This window comes from Dicentrarchus labrax, unplaced genomic scaffold (genome assembly GCF_905237075.1).
Source record: "Dicentrarchus labrax unplaced genomic scaffold, dlabrax2021, whole genome shotgun sequence".
Taxonomy (NCBI): domain Eukaryota; kingdom Metazoa; phylum Chordata; class Actinopteri; family Moronidae; genus Dicentrarchus; species Dicentrarchus labrax.
The window spans coordinates 6,186,584-6,201,658 of record NW_026136719.1 but is presented as its reverse complement, the minus strand read 5'-3'; the positions used below and the strand labels follow the sequence as shown (position 1 = coordinate 6,201,658).

Here is a 15,075-nt window from a genome sequence, read left to right as displayed (position 1 = left end):
AAAAAAACAAAAGCATTAAACTTAGAAAACATTACAAATATTATCTCTAATTACTGTTACATGTTGCTTCATTGCAGTGCATCAAAGTTGACACATATAACTGACCACAAAAGCACAAATTGTTGTTTTCTTGTTGCATATTTTCAATATAACAAGCAATATGGGGATTTATTCACAAACAGCCTGAGTTTGCATGATGTCCTAAACCTTAAAACAATTCACCTGCAGCACTCTCCTGTGACTTTTCAAAAGACATTAAAATTTGCTTACAATTACAGGCACTGTTATCCACTTAAGTACATGAATGTCTGACAATTCAAAATGTTATATCTTAATTATTCTTGTAACATATACAACATAGTTGGCTACATGTTTACTAGTGAGCTTCCCCTTCCTCCCGAAATAGAAACCCTGTCCCGCCGGTCATCCCAGCTCCCTTTTATTTACATTGATTGTGTCTTAGCTATAGACAGAGTCACATGAAAAACATCTGTTCTAACGCCAGGATTATTGCTCTCCGAGGAACTGAATAGCTCAATTACAGCAGCGCTCCATGATGACTGCGGCACTGCCCTCCAAAATAGTGCTGAGGCAGCATCCAGCAGCCATCAGGGGGACACGACAGAGTCTTCAGGGAGAAGAAACTCAAGATGCTGGCCCTCTGTGATACCAATATCTAATATCTGTGCACATACAGTGGTGTATATAATATCCCTACTAATGAGCCACTACACTCACAACTGAAATCTAGACACTGTCAAAGTGCTGAGATATTTTACTCACGTATGAAACCTGCTGTGCAAACAGCAGCATGTGTGCAACCATCAAGAAAAACTATGCAAGCAATTAAAGTAAAGTCATTACAATTCTGTTCATGTTCGCATCAAACTACCTGTTTAGAATAGCCATGGATCGAGTATCTATAATTAAAAGGGTCATTACTATCTTGATTGTTCTAGTTATGGGAAGTTAACTTATGATTAAATACAACCAAAAGTTAATGCAGTATCAGGCACACTTTTCATGCAAACACCCACCCATTTCATCTATTTAAACCACAAACAGCATCATATTCCCACAAAATCAATAGAGGGACCAAACAGAACAGCTCTGCTTTATTTGTGGACAGCAATAACAACAGTGAGCTAGACCTCAATGCAGAGAAACTCTGCCATCACACTGATCATGATTCTGGATTCTGAATATTATTAAAACGGCTATAAACAATATTCATATAATAGCAATCAAATAACAATCAATAATCAAATAACAATGTGGAAATAATGTGATTATGTGAAAGGGGTCACTCATAGGGATGAACCTACAGAGAATTATCACCAGAATCTGCAGCTCCACTCGACTTTAAAGATCTTTAGAGTAAGTTTCAGCTTGTTTTTCAGCTAAAACATGCAGCTATTTTCAGCGAAAAACCTCTAACTGTACATTACCTGTTCAGCACCAAATGGCAGACAGACACAGTTAGCAACTAACTGGTGAACATTTAGTGGAGTATTTAACAGTTAAATAGCGTTATATTTCCATCAGGAGCTGGCGAGATCAAAAAACAGAGCTGAAAGAAGGTGAATATTGGACTTCAGCTGGTTCAAGTAACATTACTTAACTAACAAAACATAACATACATAAAAAAATATAAATAACTAAAATGCGTTTGACTACATTAAAAAACCTGAAGTTAAAACTATGGGTCCAAAAAAATGTAGCAATGAAGGGCATGAAAAATTCAATACTAATATGCAAAAGAAGGGAAAACACCTCTAATCTGCAAGAATCATTCCTCGAGTGCAGAAACAAGCAGTTATAATTAGCTACTTCCCACCTCTGCATGCTGTCGTTGCTATTTATCCTTTAGATTCAACACTACCCTGACTTCCTCGCAGCACATTGACTAGAGAGTGCATTAAGATGCAGAGAAAGGCAACAGTGGTGTCTGGGAAGGTGGAGAGAGGCTGGGGGAAGGTACTGGAGACAGGAAATCATTGTCTGATTCATCACTTCATGTTCAGGGGATTACACGCTGGGAGAGACACTGGTGGAAAATCTGTTCCATGAATAAAACAACATTATTTGTAAAGAAAGTATAATCTCTCCATAGAATGGTAAGTGAATTATTTAACAAATTATCTCATGGAAGCTACACACCACCATAGCAACTACAATGGATGGGCTTGGACTTCATAAAGACGCATCCAATTACAACCTATAAGTACATGTTATCTGTGTGCCTGTGGTGTATGAGTCTGAGTTTATGTTTTTGGCACAGATGGTGCCATGCTCTTGCATGAGGTATAAAAAAAATGGCCAAAAAATGAAATTAAATAAAAATTTTAGCAACAGCTAGAAGAAAAATGTCATTTTCCTTCTGGAAAAACAGGCCCTGAGAGAATTTAAAAACAAGGGCCCCATGTTCCCTGAGTACCATTGTTCATCATCACAGTACCAATTGTGTTTCCCATAGCCCCGCAGGCAAACTGCGTCCAGCAATATTTCATTGAACACATGGCAGGAATCTCTACTTCTTCTAACAAAGAAGGTTAATGTAGAAAAAAAGCTTGTCCACCTTCCCTATTCTCCACTTCTCTTTGTCTGCAACCTCCTGCTACAATCCTGACTGTTTGAATTCCACTCCAAATGTGACCAAATTACACTATGGACTCAGTAATGGAGGTGGGGCTGAGGTTAAGAGGCTTCGGAGTGTGTGTATATGGTGGGGGATTGGCGGGAAGAACGTGAAGAACCTCCAGCTCCACACTCAGGGCTATAGATGAAAAACAGCACCTTTTTTCTTTTTTACCCCTCATCCCTCCTTATCACACGGAAAATTCCTGGTGTGTAAAATTGAATTCCGACGCCATTTCCCAGGATGAAGATGAGAGGGCACAGATTGGAGAAAACATAATGTGGAGAAGCTGGGACACACACACACACACACACACACACACACACACACACTGCAGACACAAGTTAACTCTGTCTTTCTAGAACAAAGGTGGCAGTGGATTCACATTAAGCCAATGAGGCAAAGAAGGATCCACTTCCAGTATCATACATGCTGATCTGGTGGGGCTGTGCTGTTGCATGTGTTCACACTCCAGCAGCAACAAACAACACAACGCTGTTTCTAATCTAGAATCTCACCTTCCGGTTTCTATCTATTCCAGTCACATACAGATACAACTTGAGCCTGAAGCGATCCTAACAGGTGCTGCATATGGTTTTTAGATATTTTTTATGAGCTTTTATTGAAAAAAAAAACAAATGCATATCTAATAATATGATATATATCCACTGGCAAGAACCCATCAAAATAACTGCTCTTAGAGGAAAAATAATTAAAAAGTGAAAGTGGTAGCAGCATTTAGGTCTGATAGGAGGTAGACAGCTTTAAAATAAGCTCTCCCCAGATATGAAAAACGATAGGTTCTCAGCTTTTATTTTAGCTTCATTATTCACCGAAATGAAACCAAAGACAAAGGAGTACTTAATTTATAAAGACTGTTCCCAATTCACAGCCACCTGCTGAAATAATTAACGGTTGAGAAATGTGTTGTTCTCCATGTGTATGTGTTTGAATATGGATACAATGGTTATAACACAGAGGAAATCCCATCGCCACAGGAGTGAGCTGAAGCACCTGTTCATCAGCAGAGCACCTCCCCTGAACCAGACTGAACCAGATCCTGCCCACTGACCCCCAGACAGGGATTACAATGTTGTGCGAGTCCGGACAGCCGGACCATCACACACCCTGCTGGGTGCGTTACTGACAACACCATTTCTCCGGCCATATAGACTTGAGCTGTCACACATAGAATAAAAATTCTCTCCTGTGAAAATATTGTGGATTTGTACAGTTTTAGATGTTGTACTGTTGACAATACTGCCTAATAAAAGAGAACAAGTTCATCACCAGTCTTTGACTATCTTTTTTTCCAGCAGTGCAGAAAATTAATGGAGGCTTAGGGCAAAAATATTGTCATAAATTAAAAAAGAAATGTTCATGCAATTAAAATGAGGGGTAAATGCATACACTTGCATTTCAATTGGTTATTTCATCTTTTATTTTGTTAGATAAAATACAATTAGAACACTTAGTTCATCTTTTATTTTGTTAAAATTGTCATTTTATTGATGTCTCAGATGTCTGTGTGTTCTTATTTGGAGAAGATTAGGCTATTTTTGTTCGAGAAAACGTGTGGTCTGAAGTAACAAAATATGTCTTACATTATCACACTTATTTAAGTTTCTATAATTCAAACATCTATTTGGAATTAAATCATCTTTGTCGTACTAATTTGGAAATGGAAAAATGAACAACACATGCATTTAATTGATCTGAAAAAGAGCAAAAATGACCCTTAAATACAGATTGATGGCAAAAGATTTCTTTCCAGGGTCATCGAGGATGTCCTTCCTGACACGAAGCTGAGCAGGCGTTTGGTATGTGAGGGGTCGGTGTTTTAGGGGGCCCAGCTAGCCAATCGCGCTGCCCAGTAGCTGAAGTCCAGGCCATCCCACCAGCCTCTGCCACCTGTCCTTCACCCTCCCTCAGGGCGCTGGGAGAGGGTGAGGGCCAGATGGCTCTTGAGGGCCAAGCAGCATCCTGAGTGCAGCTTCCTCCCCACCCCCAGCCTCAGAGCTACATGCCTGGTCCCACCTCCACCCTCTGACCCTCCTCCCCTTCCTCAATCCAAACCCCTGAGCCCCAGCGCTCGTCAGTGCTGCATGACTGGGCAAACACAGTCCTTCACCAAAATAAATCCCCTGTCTCTCCTCCGCAGCTGCCTGGTTTGCAAGAAAAGCTTATCCAGAGCCTTAAAAGAGCCCTCATCTCTACGGGCAAAACAGCATTCATGACATTAAGATTTCCACTATCACAAAGTGCCAGAACCTGCTCTCCAAGCGGATTCTTTATGGGTTCACTGAAAATCTTTAAAAGAAAATGGTTTATGTCTGCTTCAGCTACAGAGTACCTGAGCTAATTAAGAAAATGAGAGCCAGCCACTATGATCACTAAAGATGGTAATCACTTATCTGAGTGATCCAGTCAGGGGCTGGCTGGAAAGGAGCAACTGTTAAAAGGGGGATAATGTCTACAATAGGTTCTAAATAATCTCACAAGGCTGCTCATTTATCATCACACTATCCTATCTCTCTGATATTACATTCAATTAGTTTCAGATACCAGCAGTGCAGGGCGGCTGGCACGCACAATCAATCAAACCCTGTCAATGACAAATTGTCAGCCCTCTAAGTCACTCTCCATATCTGGGCAACAGGCCAACGTAACAGTGGAGCTGTGAGTCGGGTCTGAATCCAGCGCCATGTCTTCGCTGAGAGCAAAGAGCGATAGCTCACTATTTAAATCAGTTGAGGTTCCAGCCATCGCAACTGGTCGCAAAAGGTGTGTAGTACATTGCAGACAGAGATATGGCCCTCACTGTTTGTTAGCTTGTTTAAGAGACTAATGTAAAAGGGCACTGACTGCAGCAATCTGAGTGGTGGTTAGCACAGATGTTGCAGTCTAATGAGCAGGTTGGCAGCTCAGGGAGGGTACGGCCACAGTGACCTTGCCCATATGTCTGGCTAAATGTCCACTGTTGGAAGAAACACTGCAGTACTGCAAGTTCTTTTTCTGTTGCCTTCATTATCTTTACAGGCACAGTAGTTATTTGAGTTATTAACTGAGATGTTAAAATCAACACGTTAACACATTTCAGTGATTATCTGAGAAAGAAGGATCAACATTTCTGCTCCATCTTTCCATTCTGTCAGCTGAGCATTTGCCTTAGACACATTTGTTTTGCCTTGTTCAAACAACACCTGTCAAAACTTGTCAGATGCTCCAACCTGGATTTAGTAAAGTCAAACAAAGCCACAGTGTGGTAGTCCATATCAAGCAGGTAATTAAAGTAACTGCATAAATAGAACCAGTAATTAATGTAACTGAAAAACATTGTCTCCAACTGATCTCACGCTTTCAGCTGTGGACGTGTTTGCATGTACTAAAAGCCAAAGATTGTGGGAAAATCCTGAAAAGACCTTCCTTCGCAGGTTGTCTCAACCTCAGAAACATGGTGAGGGGAGCTCAGACAACTGAGATAGGAGGAGACGGGAGTAGAGATGCTGCGACTGTGCCGTGGAAGGAGCCAGTTAAGGTGGTTCAGCATCTGATCAGGACGCCTCCCTGTGAAGATATTCCAGGCTCGTCCAACAGGGACACAGAGAATCTATTACTGGAGGGATTACGTATCCGATATGCCTAGGGAATGCCATGGGATCCGCCAGAAGGAGCTGGAGGAAGTAGCTGGGGAAAAGGGTTGAATGGGCTTCCAGGCTTATCCTCCTGGCAATGTAACAATGGGTGGATGGTTGGGTGGATGGAGGTATATTTTCTAGATGAATTATTTGGTCTATAAAATGTCAGTTTAACTGTTGACAAACCAGTATCCCATCATCATGTCTCTCATTGGAGTCTAACAGCCATGGGAAAAAAACTCTAAAGCTGACTAACCAAACCTCTCCTGCTGTGTATGAACTGTATCCTAAGGTTCAGGATTAAGTCCATCTTGGGGAGGAAATAAACAAAGCCATGCAGGCCACTCATCTGTGTCTCTTAGTTAATTATGAGGAGGTTAGAGAATGACTGCAGCAGAGCAGTCAGCAGCACACACAACCACTGTAAACACCTCATTATCCTACAGAACCCCACCCAACCGTATCAAACGCCTCTTAATGAGCAGTCAGAAAATGACTAGTGAAAATAAATACCTAATTTCCAATGGTTCTGATTGAGCAATTAGTGTCAAATTCCCTTTCATCCTCAATGAGATGAATCAATAACAGATTCCATTACAGAATGCTCTCTGTCACCTTGTGAATGCCCTTCGTCATCTCTATCAGGCGCTAGTGGAAAGGGTTGAGATCTGCTGTCAAACTCTGTCTATGCTGCAAAAACATCCTGTTTTTTGTACTGAAATCTTGCACAATTATTCTACCAGTGTTCTCCTGGTTGCCTGTTTGAAGACCTTGCACTTTCTAAGCATAACGAAGCGTTGGTTTATGTTCTGACACCGTGGATGATAAAGATACTGTAAGCGCTGCTTTCTCACCAAACATGTCGGTAGCTTTAAAACATGACTAAGAGGAAAACGGGGTTATGTCAACAGTATGTGCACTTTTGCCCTGTGCTCAACATCAGTGCTGTAAATCTCTACTGTATCCACAACAGCTCTGTGTTAGGTCAGGATATAAATCAAAGAGCAGTTCAATAACAAAGAATTCAGTGTTTCATTAGTGCTCTCTCAAGAACCAGGCGGTATGGACAGCAGGGATACGCCAACCGTCCAATATGCTGTTCAGACGTTAATCAAAGATCAGCTCACAGCTCCTTTTCTTTCACTGCGCTCCAATAAATTAAGCATGCCTGTCTAGACCTGGAGTTCACAGGCATTTAAATCTTTCCAACCAAATTTCACGCAGGCTCGCGCTAATCTGTTATACAGAGGACTTTTAATGCATGAATCTAAAATGATGAATATGTATGAAGGAAACCAACTTTTTAGTAACTAAGAAAGGCAACCTCCATGTTAAGATTTAAAACATCATATTATTCAGGTTACCTCTTTATTCAGGTTACCTCTTTACCTGGTGGAAGGAGTTTAGGTCTTGACTGCTGTCTTACAGGGTACAGATTTGGCTGAGACTTGTTGAAAAGGTCAGCGTCTGGCCAAAGGATGATCTGATTAGATATTGAATGTGATCTAATTGCCAATAACAAATGGCTTAATTTTATAGGAACTTTTACACCGCTTCCATGCCTGAGAAAAAGGTCATTTCCATTCAGTAAAACCAAATCTTCTCCAAACTCCTGTTGCTGAGCTTGACACAGCTTGACTTACAGATACACTGTAGTATATACACATACTCGCTCCTTACTTTAATGTTGTTCAGTGTTAGTGCAGGTTTCCCATGAAGTCCCATGTGATATTCATCCGCAAATGAGAGCTAAAACTGTACATCCTAATAGTTTCTTGTCTTTAGATGGGCAATTCATAACACTGAAGATCCAATCTCGTGGAATCCTAGTTCAATGAATATCAATTGACTACAAACAGACAGATTTCTGATAGTAGCAAAGTCTGCAGTTCTGCTCCATCACACACACAGAGCCTTCATTCACCACAATACAATACATCCCTGATTCTCTTCTAACGCTCCCAGCTTTCCCATGTAGGTCCATGATTGCTACTCAGTGAACATTAATATATCGAGTTGGGGACATGTGAGAGAGTAAATCTACAAAGGGAACAAAATCCAATTACCTCCTACTGGTTGCGAGTATCACATATAGCATCTTGAACTTGCACAGCCTAGGTAATTGTCGGAGGACACTGAACCTTGCTGCATGGAGGCCTCAAGTAATTCTCCAACAATGGGCGCCCGCATGTCCACGTTACTACCTCAGTGCTTTCAATTTATTTAAGTCGGCTGATGTCCATTAAGAGGGAAGGTGAGCATTGGCTCTGTCTAACACAACCTCTCTTCCCTGGAGAGTGCAGAGCGTCTGGCTTCGTCTGGTCTCCGATTGATGATGCCGCCGCGTTTGCAGCTGCAACTGAGGCGTCTAATGAAATCTAGACATGTCGCGGCTGATAACTCATTGCGCACGCAAAGGGCAAAAACTCACTTTATGAATGGCATCGGGGTCGGTTACCGTAGCAACAACAATGCAACAACAATAGGTGGGATTTCATAAAACACTGAGAGTCGTGCGGGATCCAAACACTGGACAGAAATGGTGGAAGTCTTTTTTGCTGCTCACTTAGCATCCAGAGAGAGCGGCTCTGCGGTGTGTGGAAAATTGGAAAACAGCAGCTGGGACTTTGGTCGCATCAATTAATATTCATGTTCTACATAATCCCAAGTGACTAATTTAACACACCTGATCAAATCAATAATTTACAGGGGGAGGACCAGAAGGGGGGGGTGGGGGGCAGGAAAGAAAACAGAAAAGAAATAAACCTTTAAATCTAATCCCTGGCACACCTACAGCAGAGGGAGCAAAGTCCAACAAATCTGCACATCATTTGAAACAAAACCAGACTTTTAGTAGAGACCGAACTCCAACATGCATGAGCTCAAACCCAATGTTCAGCTGCCCTGAGCAGTGGACCCCCACATAGAACATTTGGGGATCCCTCCTGTCCCCGCTACCTTAGCTGTAAACACACTGTAAACAGAGCACCGAATGTGGCATGAAAACTGTAGTTCAGCTGAATCAATGTTTACTGCGGGCGAGCAGAAGAAATTGAATCCGCCTCCACATTAAAATGAAGACTAATGCACTCTGAATCAACACAGACATCTATTCAGCCTGTACAGGGTTGTCGCCCGGTGCCTCCGACCCAATCTATCACAACCGTACTTCGCCAGAGTGGAGTGAAAACCTCGTATCTCCTCCAGCGCTACTGTAAGAAGAGAAGATATTGGCATTTCTGAATGTATCTGACTCAGTGTTGAAAGGGTTCCTTCACCCGAGGAGCTGTCGATTATTCTTTTTTTTTTTGCAGCGTACAACCTTGTAATCCCTCATCTGAAGTCAAACTAGAGCTGTGAGGTTTGCATACAACAATATATAATACATCAACATCATGTGGAAAATGCAGAGCGAAGCTAAAACAGGGAAAGTGAGTCACGGTATCAAGTACTCCATCAATCTTCACGCAGACTGCTCAAGTAATTCTACACAACCACAAGAGCATCAAAGAAGACTTCACAGACGCCTTCATGCTCTCACTGACTGTTTGGCTTTGAATCAATCTAGTTATGCTTCCTTTGACACCCGAGTTGGTTTTCCTGATGAAGGTCAGACTAGGTCACAATGCAACGATACCACGATTTGTGCAGATATATAAAAGTCATTTTTCTTTCTGCAAGAGGAAACTGTTTTGCTTCTTATTTTTGGATCTAAATGTATAATATCAAAGACTTTTAAAAAGGTCAGGGGATGTTTTAAAACCTTAAAAAAAAAGTTGTTCTTCTTAGAAACTGATTTATTTTGTACCACAGAACAGTTTTTACAACACTCACTGACAATGAAGAGTAAATCTATATGTATTTTCTTACCACATTAAGTAGCAACAGTTTTGCTTTGCTTGTTGACATCCCATGCATCAACCTCTCTCCAGACTCATCCGTCAACATTCAAACTCTGCATTCAAAGCTCGCTCGTCCTCTCTGACCTCCAGAGAAACTCACTCGTCCTTGTTTTCTTACTCTTAAGCCGTCACACAACACGGAGCAGACAGGTTAGATCTGGTAGATAAAGAGGATCAGTCATTAACTCACCCGTTTCTGGTCCTCCAAGCAGTGCAGCACGGGTTTCCTCCTCGGGTGCTGTTGTGGACTAGCCTCTGCTCCTGCCTCCATCTTCCCATAAGTGAGTGAGTACCAAGGCTCTCCCACAGCTAAATATCCAGACTTTACAACAGGGCTCTTAGGGAATTAAGGGAAATACCTGGTCAAAGTATTTAAGTCCCCTTCCCACTTGGTTCCCGGCTGTGGTGCATGAATGTCTATCCAAAAATAGGAAAAACTGTCTGTCCATCAACTTTGCTTCATGATACAGAGAACACCCAAGCTCAGGGAGGATCCGACCTCTGCCACACGCTTCGTCTCAGTCATATCGTTTCTCGCCGGTTTCTCTTTGCAGCTCTTGGTCCTGAGGGGCTGGGCAGAGAACGGGAACCTGAGATAACCAGGATGGTTCTCTCTCCCAAAACCATCACCACCGCCGCCATGGAGATTTGATCTTAAAGGAGGATGTGATCATCGTGATCCTCTCCACTGGCTGAGATTCAATCTGTCTGCCGCTGAGGGAAAAACTGTGGGCAGGTTTCAGTTTCTATGCAGCAAAATGAGCAGACGTCAGTTTTCCAGGGAGCATCTGCCAAATATACATTTAAAAAAAACAAACAACAAAAAAAGCTTTAAAAAAATGTCCAGCAAAAGCAGATGTGTAGGAGCTGGTGTCACTCACAGCTCAAAGGTCAAGTGTGGTATCAGGACAGTGAACAAGTGCTATTGATGGGAAGGAAAACAGTTGAATTGAAGCATTAAAGCAAAGGCTGGAGTTTCAAAAAGAACATATACACACATATTCAGTATCATACAAACAGCTTAGATAAACCACACCTGATTGAGAGACACATTTGAATTATTTTAAAGTTACACTTGACTTGCAAAGTATTCAAATGCTGCGAGGTCCCATTTGTATCAGTGTTTAGGTGCCGGCTAATTGCTGCAGGTGTGAGCTGTTCACCAGTCCCTGCACGGTAACATAAAACCAACACTTATTAACACAAAACCAAACCAACTTTTTATTCTGTTGCTCCCAAACTTCCTCCCGTGCTGTGCAGCTCTTTCAGTCGCTGTAAACTACTCGGCGCACACTCGACGACAGACAAAAAAAACATCAACTCAGAGAGTTACAATCTGGAACAAATTGCTTGGCGAGGGTTTGAGCTACTGCAGCATCCCTACAGGAGGATCTGCGAGACCTCTGGTGCTGCCTGACAGACAGACAGACAGGCAGGCAGGCAGGCAGGCAGACAGACAGGCTGGCTGCCGCTCTGAGCTCTCTGGAAACTGCTCGCTAATTGCCTCAATTAAAGAACAATACATGGGAGGAATAGACATTAGAGGGGCTGTATCTGTGCGGAGAAATGATGCTCACCTCGCACTTGTCTTGCTTCTTTTCCTCCCGGTGGAGATGGTCCCTGCCTCGTGCGTAACGCTGTCCGTTCCTCCGGCTGCGAGCGCAGCAGCCAGCTGCTGCATTCAGGGGCTGCCGGACATATCCCTGTGTCTGTGTGTGTGTGTGTGTGTGTGTGTGTGTGTGTGTGTGTGCCTCACTTTTCTCATCAAAAACAGTTTCCTCTTTTACAAGTCTTTTAAAAGTTTTGTTTTCTACACATGTGCTTTTTAAGGGGCTCTTTTGTGACCAACTATTTATTGGTTTGCCTTTTCTCGACATCCACATTCATTATGGAGTACAAACCACATGTCAAAATAATAATAAATCCTTCTCTACTCCCTCCCTCCCTTCCCATCCATCCATTTGACCCCCATCCATCCCTCCCCAGCAACTTGATATCTTCATTATTTTACGCCATCAACATTTTAATTGGATTTAATATAATAATTAATTAGTGATTCTTCTTGAAATCGTCCCTTGAATATCTGTGCAGGTGATAACAAGAGAGAAAAAAAACATAAATAAATAAGAATAAATTCTCTGTTAGTGTTTATAACAAGCCTATTTCTTTTACCAGGCTGTTTTAGCTTTGTAGGGTATTCTGTAAAGCACTTTGTGACCTTGTTTTGCAACATGCTTCATGAAAGAAAGTTTGCTGTTTATTATTATTTTAGCACATTACCCATTCCACAATTTTATGATCATTTCGCTCTGTTTTCACATACAGCTGCCACATATTTTAAAAGTAAAATACATCCTGGATGTGTCATTCAAAAGTGATTTTCATTCATTGACATACCTTCTCTTGGGAAATGGAACTACATATCTATCTCTACCTCTGTAAGACCTATAACTGTTATATTATAATAACTAAAGATAATGGTCTAAAGTTAGGAAAAAACACAATAATTAGACCTACAGGTTTTCTGAAAGTATTAAAATATATTCTACGGCTAAAGGCAGATTTCTTTGCCATAGTTATCCATTGTTTTTCTGATACTACACAGACACACAGTATCTCTGTGACTCGCTCTGGGACTGTACAATCAGAGTGGGTGGTCTAATTTACGAGGAGAACCTGAAGGCAGCACCAGGGTCCCACTCGGTCTCTCTCACATCCCTGACATTACGTCACTGGGTGCTTCAAGCTCCGCTCTTCTCTCCCAACATCCTTGAAGGCGCCCGTCGGTTTCCATGGCGACTCCCTGTACGTCGGAGCTCTACCGCCACCTAGCGGCGAAACGGAGCCATGGCAACCAAAAGACGCGGAGCCACTGCGGCTGTTTACTGAACAACAGTCACAAATCAATTAAAATCAGATTATATATTTGTATTATAACGTTGGCCTTAACTCTGACTATCTAATTCACATTAAGCCTCAACATGTCTACATAAAACTAATTTATAGTCCACTTTATTTAATTTGAGTGGCAGGCTGATAAAGTACAATTTAAATAATTGGCAATTACAGTTTATCAAATGATTGTTTCGTGTCATTAAAAAAACGTCAAATATGAACTTGTTCCAGCTTCTCATGTGAGGATTTTAAGCTTTTTTTCTCTTGTTTGTTCTTGTTTGATGGCAAATATATAACATAGCTTAACATATATCATCATATATGATAATAAACTAAATATATTTGGGACTGTTGGTCAAATAAAATCAGGAATTGGAATACACCGCCTCGAGCTCTGGGATTAATCAATAAATAATTGGTTGATTAGCAGAGCAAATAATTACAGTAGCTACCTACTTCCCTCTGTGCATTGTGTATTTACTGTCACCTACATGTTGTACAAAGAAGACAGCTTCATTATTTGCCCAGAAAACATTATTGATATTTTACTATAGGCCTATACTATATATTTTATTTTTACTTTTGTTGTGAAAATTCTCAAACAAATGTCACATGTCTTATTTTGCGCAGCTAATAAAATGTTTCCTGTAAGCAGCCAAACATAGTTTAGAAATTACCCAACAATCAAATCATGCAAAATCAGCTTGACCACAAACCAATACAAAAGGGTTTAATGACAGAAAAACATGTTAATTTGGTTATCTACTGTATAATTTGGTTATAGTGTGCATCCATGCATGTAACAATTATTTCCTGGGGCCACTTTCTACGGCAGCTGAACCGATGAGGGCAGTTTCATCCTCTTCTGCAATCATGTTCCCGACATTGTAGGGCTACTTTGTTAAAAAATAAAGGTACAGCAAATAAGTAAAGTCATATATTTCAACACACTTGAGTGGCAGCAAAGCAAAAAATAGAATAAAAATGTAAAAATTTGACTAAAATCTGCCCCTATGTATATTAATTTGACTAAAACACAATGTAAACTAAGAGAGGTTATCTTGTTGAGGGCCCCTGTGTCATTATAATTTATAATCATTATAGTTTATACATGGTACATATTTCAAAATAAAGTAAAAACCCGGAAGAATACGAGCACAGGTCATGCAGTCAGCTGTTACAGTTACATAGCAACAAAGGAGGGAGCATTTATAGGTACTGAACATCAAATATCTATCAGCTAAAAAATCAAAAGATAACATGAAGAGGACATTATAAACCTTTAACAGCTTTTAAATGTGGGCAGAGAGAGAGAGAGCAGAGACATTTTTATTTGAATTCAAGCATCACAAAGTGTTTGATAGCTGTATTGTTTAAGGTGCTGTTGGTACACATGGTATTTTGTTTACTTGCTGCACAGAGCTGTTTGATTTAAGTCAGTTATATAAGTGGAAGGTGACATTTTATGTGAACTGGAGTGAACCGCTTTGCTGATCAGGTTTTAACAGAGGTGGAATTTAAGTAAAAATGTAAGGTATTTGTACTTTACTTGAGAGAAATATTATTGTTTTTAATTCCCTACATTTATCTGACAGCTTTAATTTACAGGTTTTAGATTATTTCAAACAAAACAAATGAAGAACTTATAAAATATGGTTTGTTATTGTTGTTAAAGTGATGATTTTCTGACTTTCTTTGTTATTATTTTCATTTCTTTTTAATAATTTTGAGGTTCGGACTGTGAAAGTGTCACTTTGTGCTCTGTGTAACTGTGTCACATTTCTCACTATTTTCAACCAATCAATTGATTAGTGGAGAAAATAATCAGCAGATTAACCCATAATGAAAGATCAGACCACATAAAATAGACTTTATTGATCTCACACTGGAGAAATTCACTTGTTATAGCAGCTCAAGATACAAAATTACAATACAAAAGACTTTATGTGTACACTTAACTATATACACCTTTTTACATACAGATGGGATTGATGGAACATTG

At 40.7% G+C, this 15,075-nt stretch overlaps 1 protein-coding gene across 1 annotated transcript in view; it reads right to left on the bottom strand.

Moving 5' to 3' along the window:
* Positions 1-11,820, bottom strand: part of nav2a (neuron navigator 2a) — a 213,885-nt gene extending 202,065 nt beyond the window's left edge. Inside the window, exons 1-2 of the mRNA XM_051379464.1 lie at positions 11,756-11,820; positions 10,369-11,100 (exon numbers count right to left, since the gene is read on the bottom strand). Coding sequence (XP_051235424.1) covers positions 10,369-10,449 — 81 coding nt within the window. The 5' untranslated portion in view covers positions 10,450-11,100; positions 11,756-11,820. The remainder of the gene's footprint in view (positions 1-10,368; positions 11,101-11,755) is intronic.
* Positions 11,821-15,075: the final 3,255 nt, after the last annotated feature.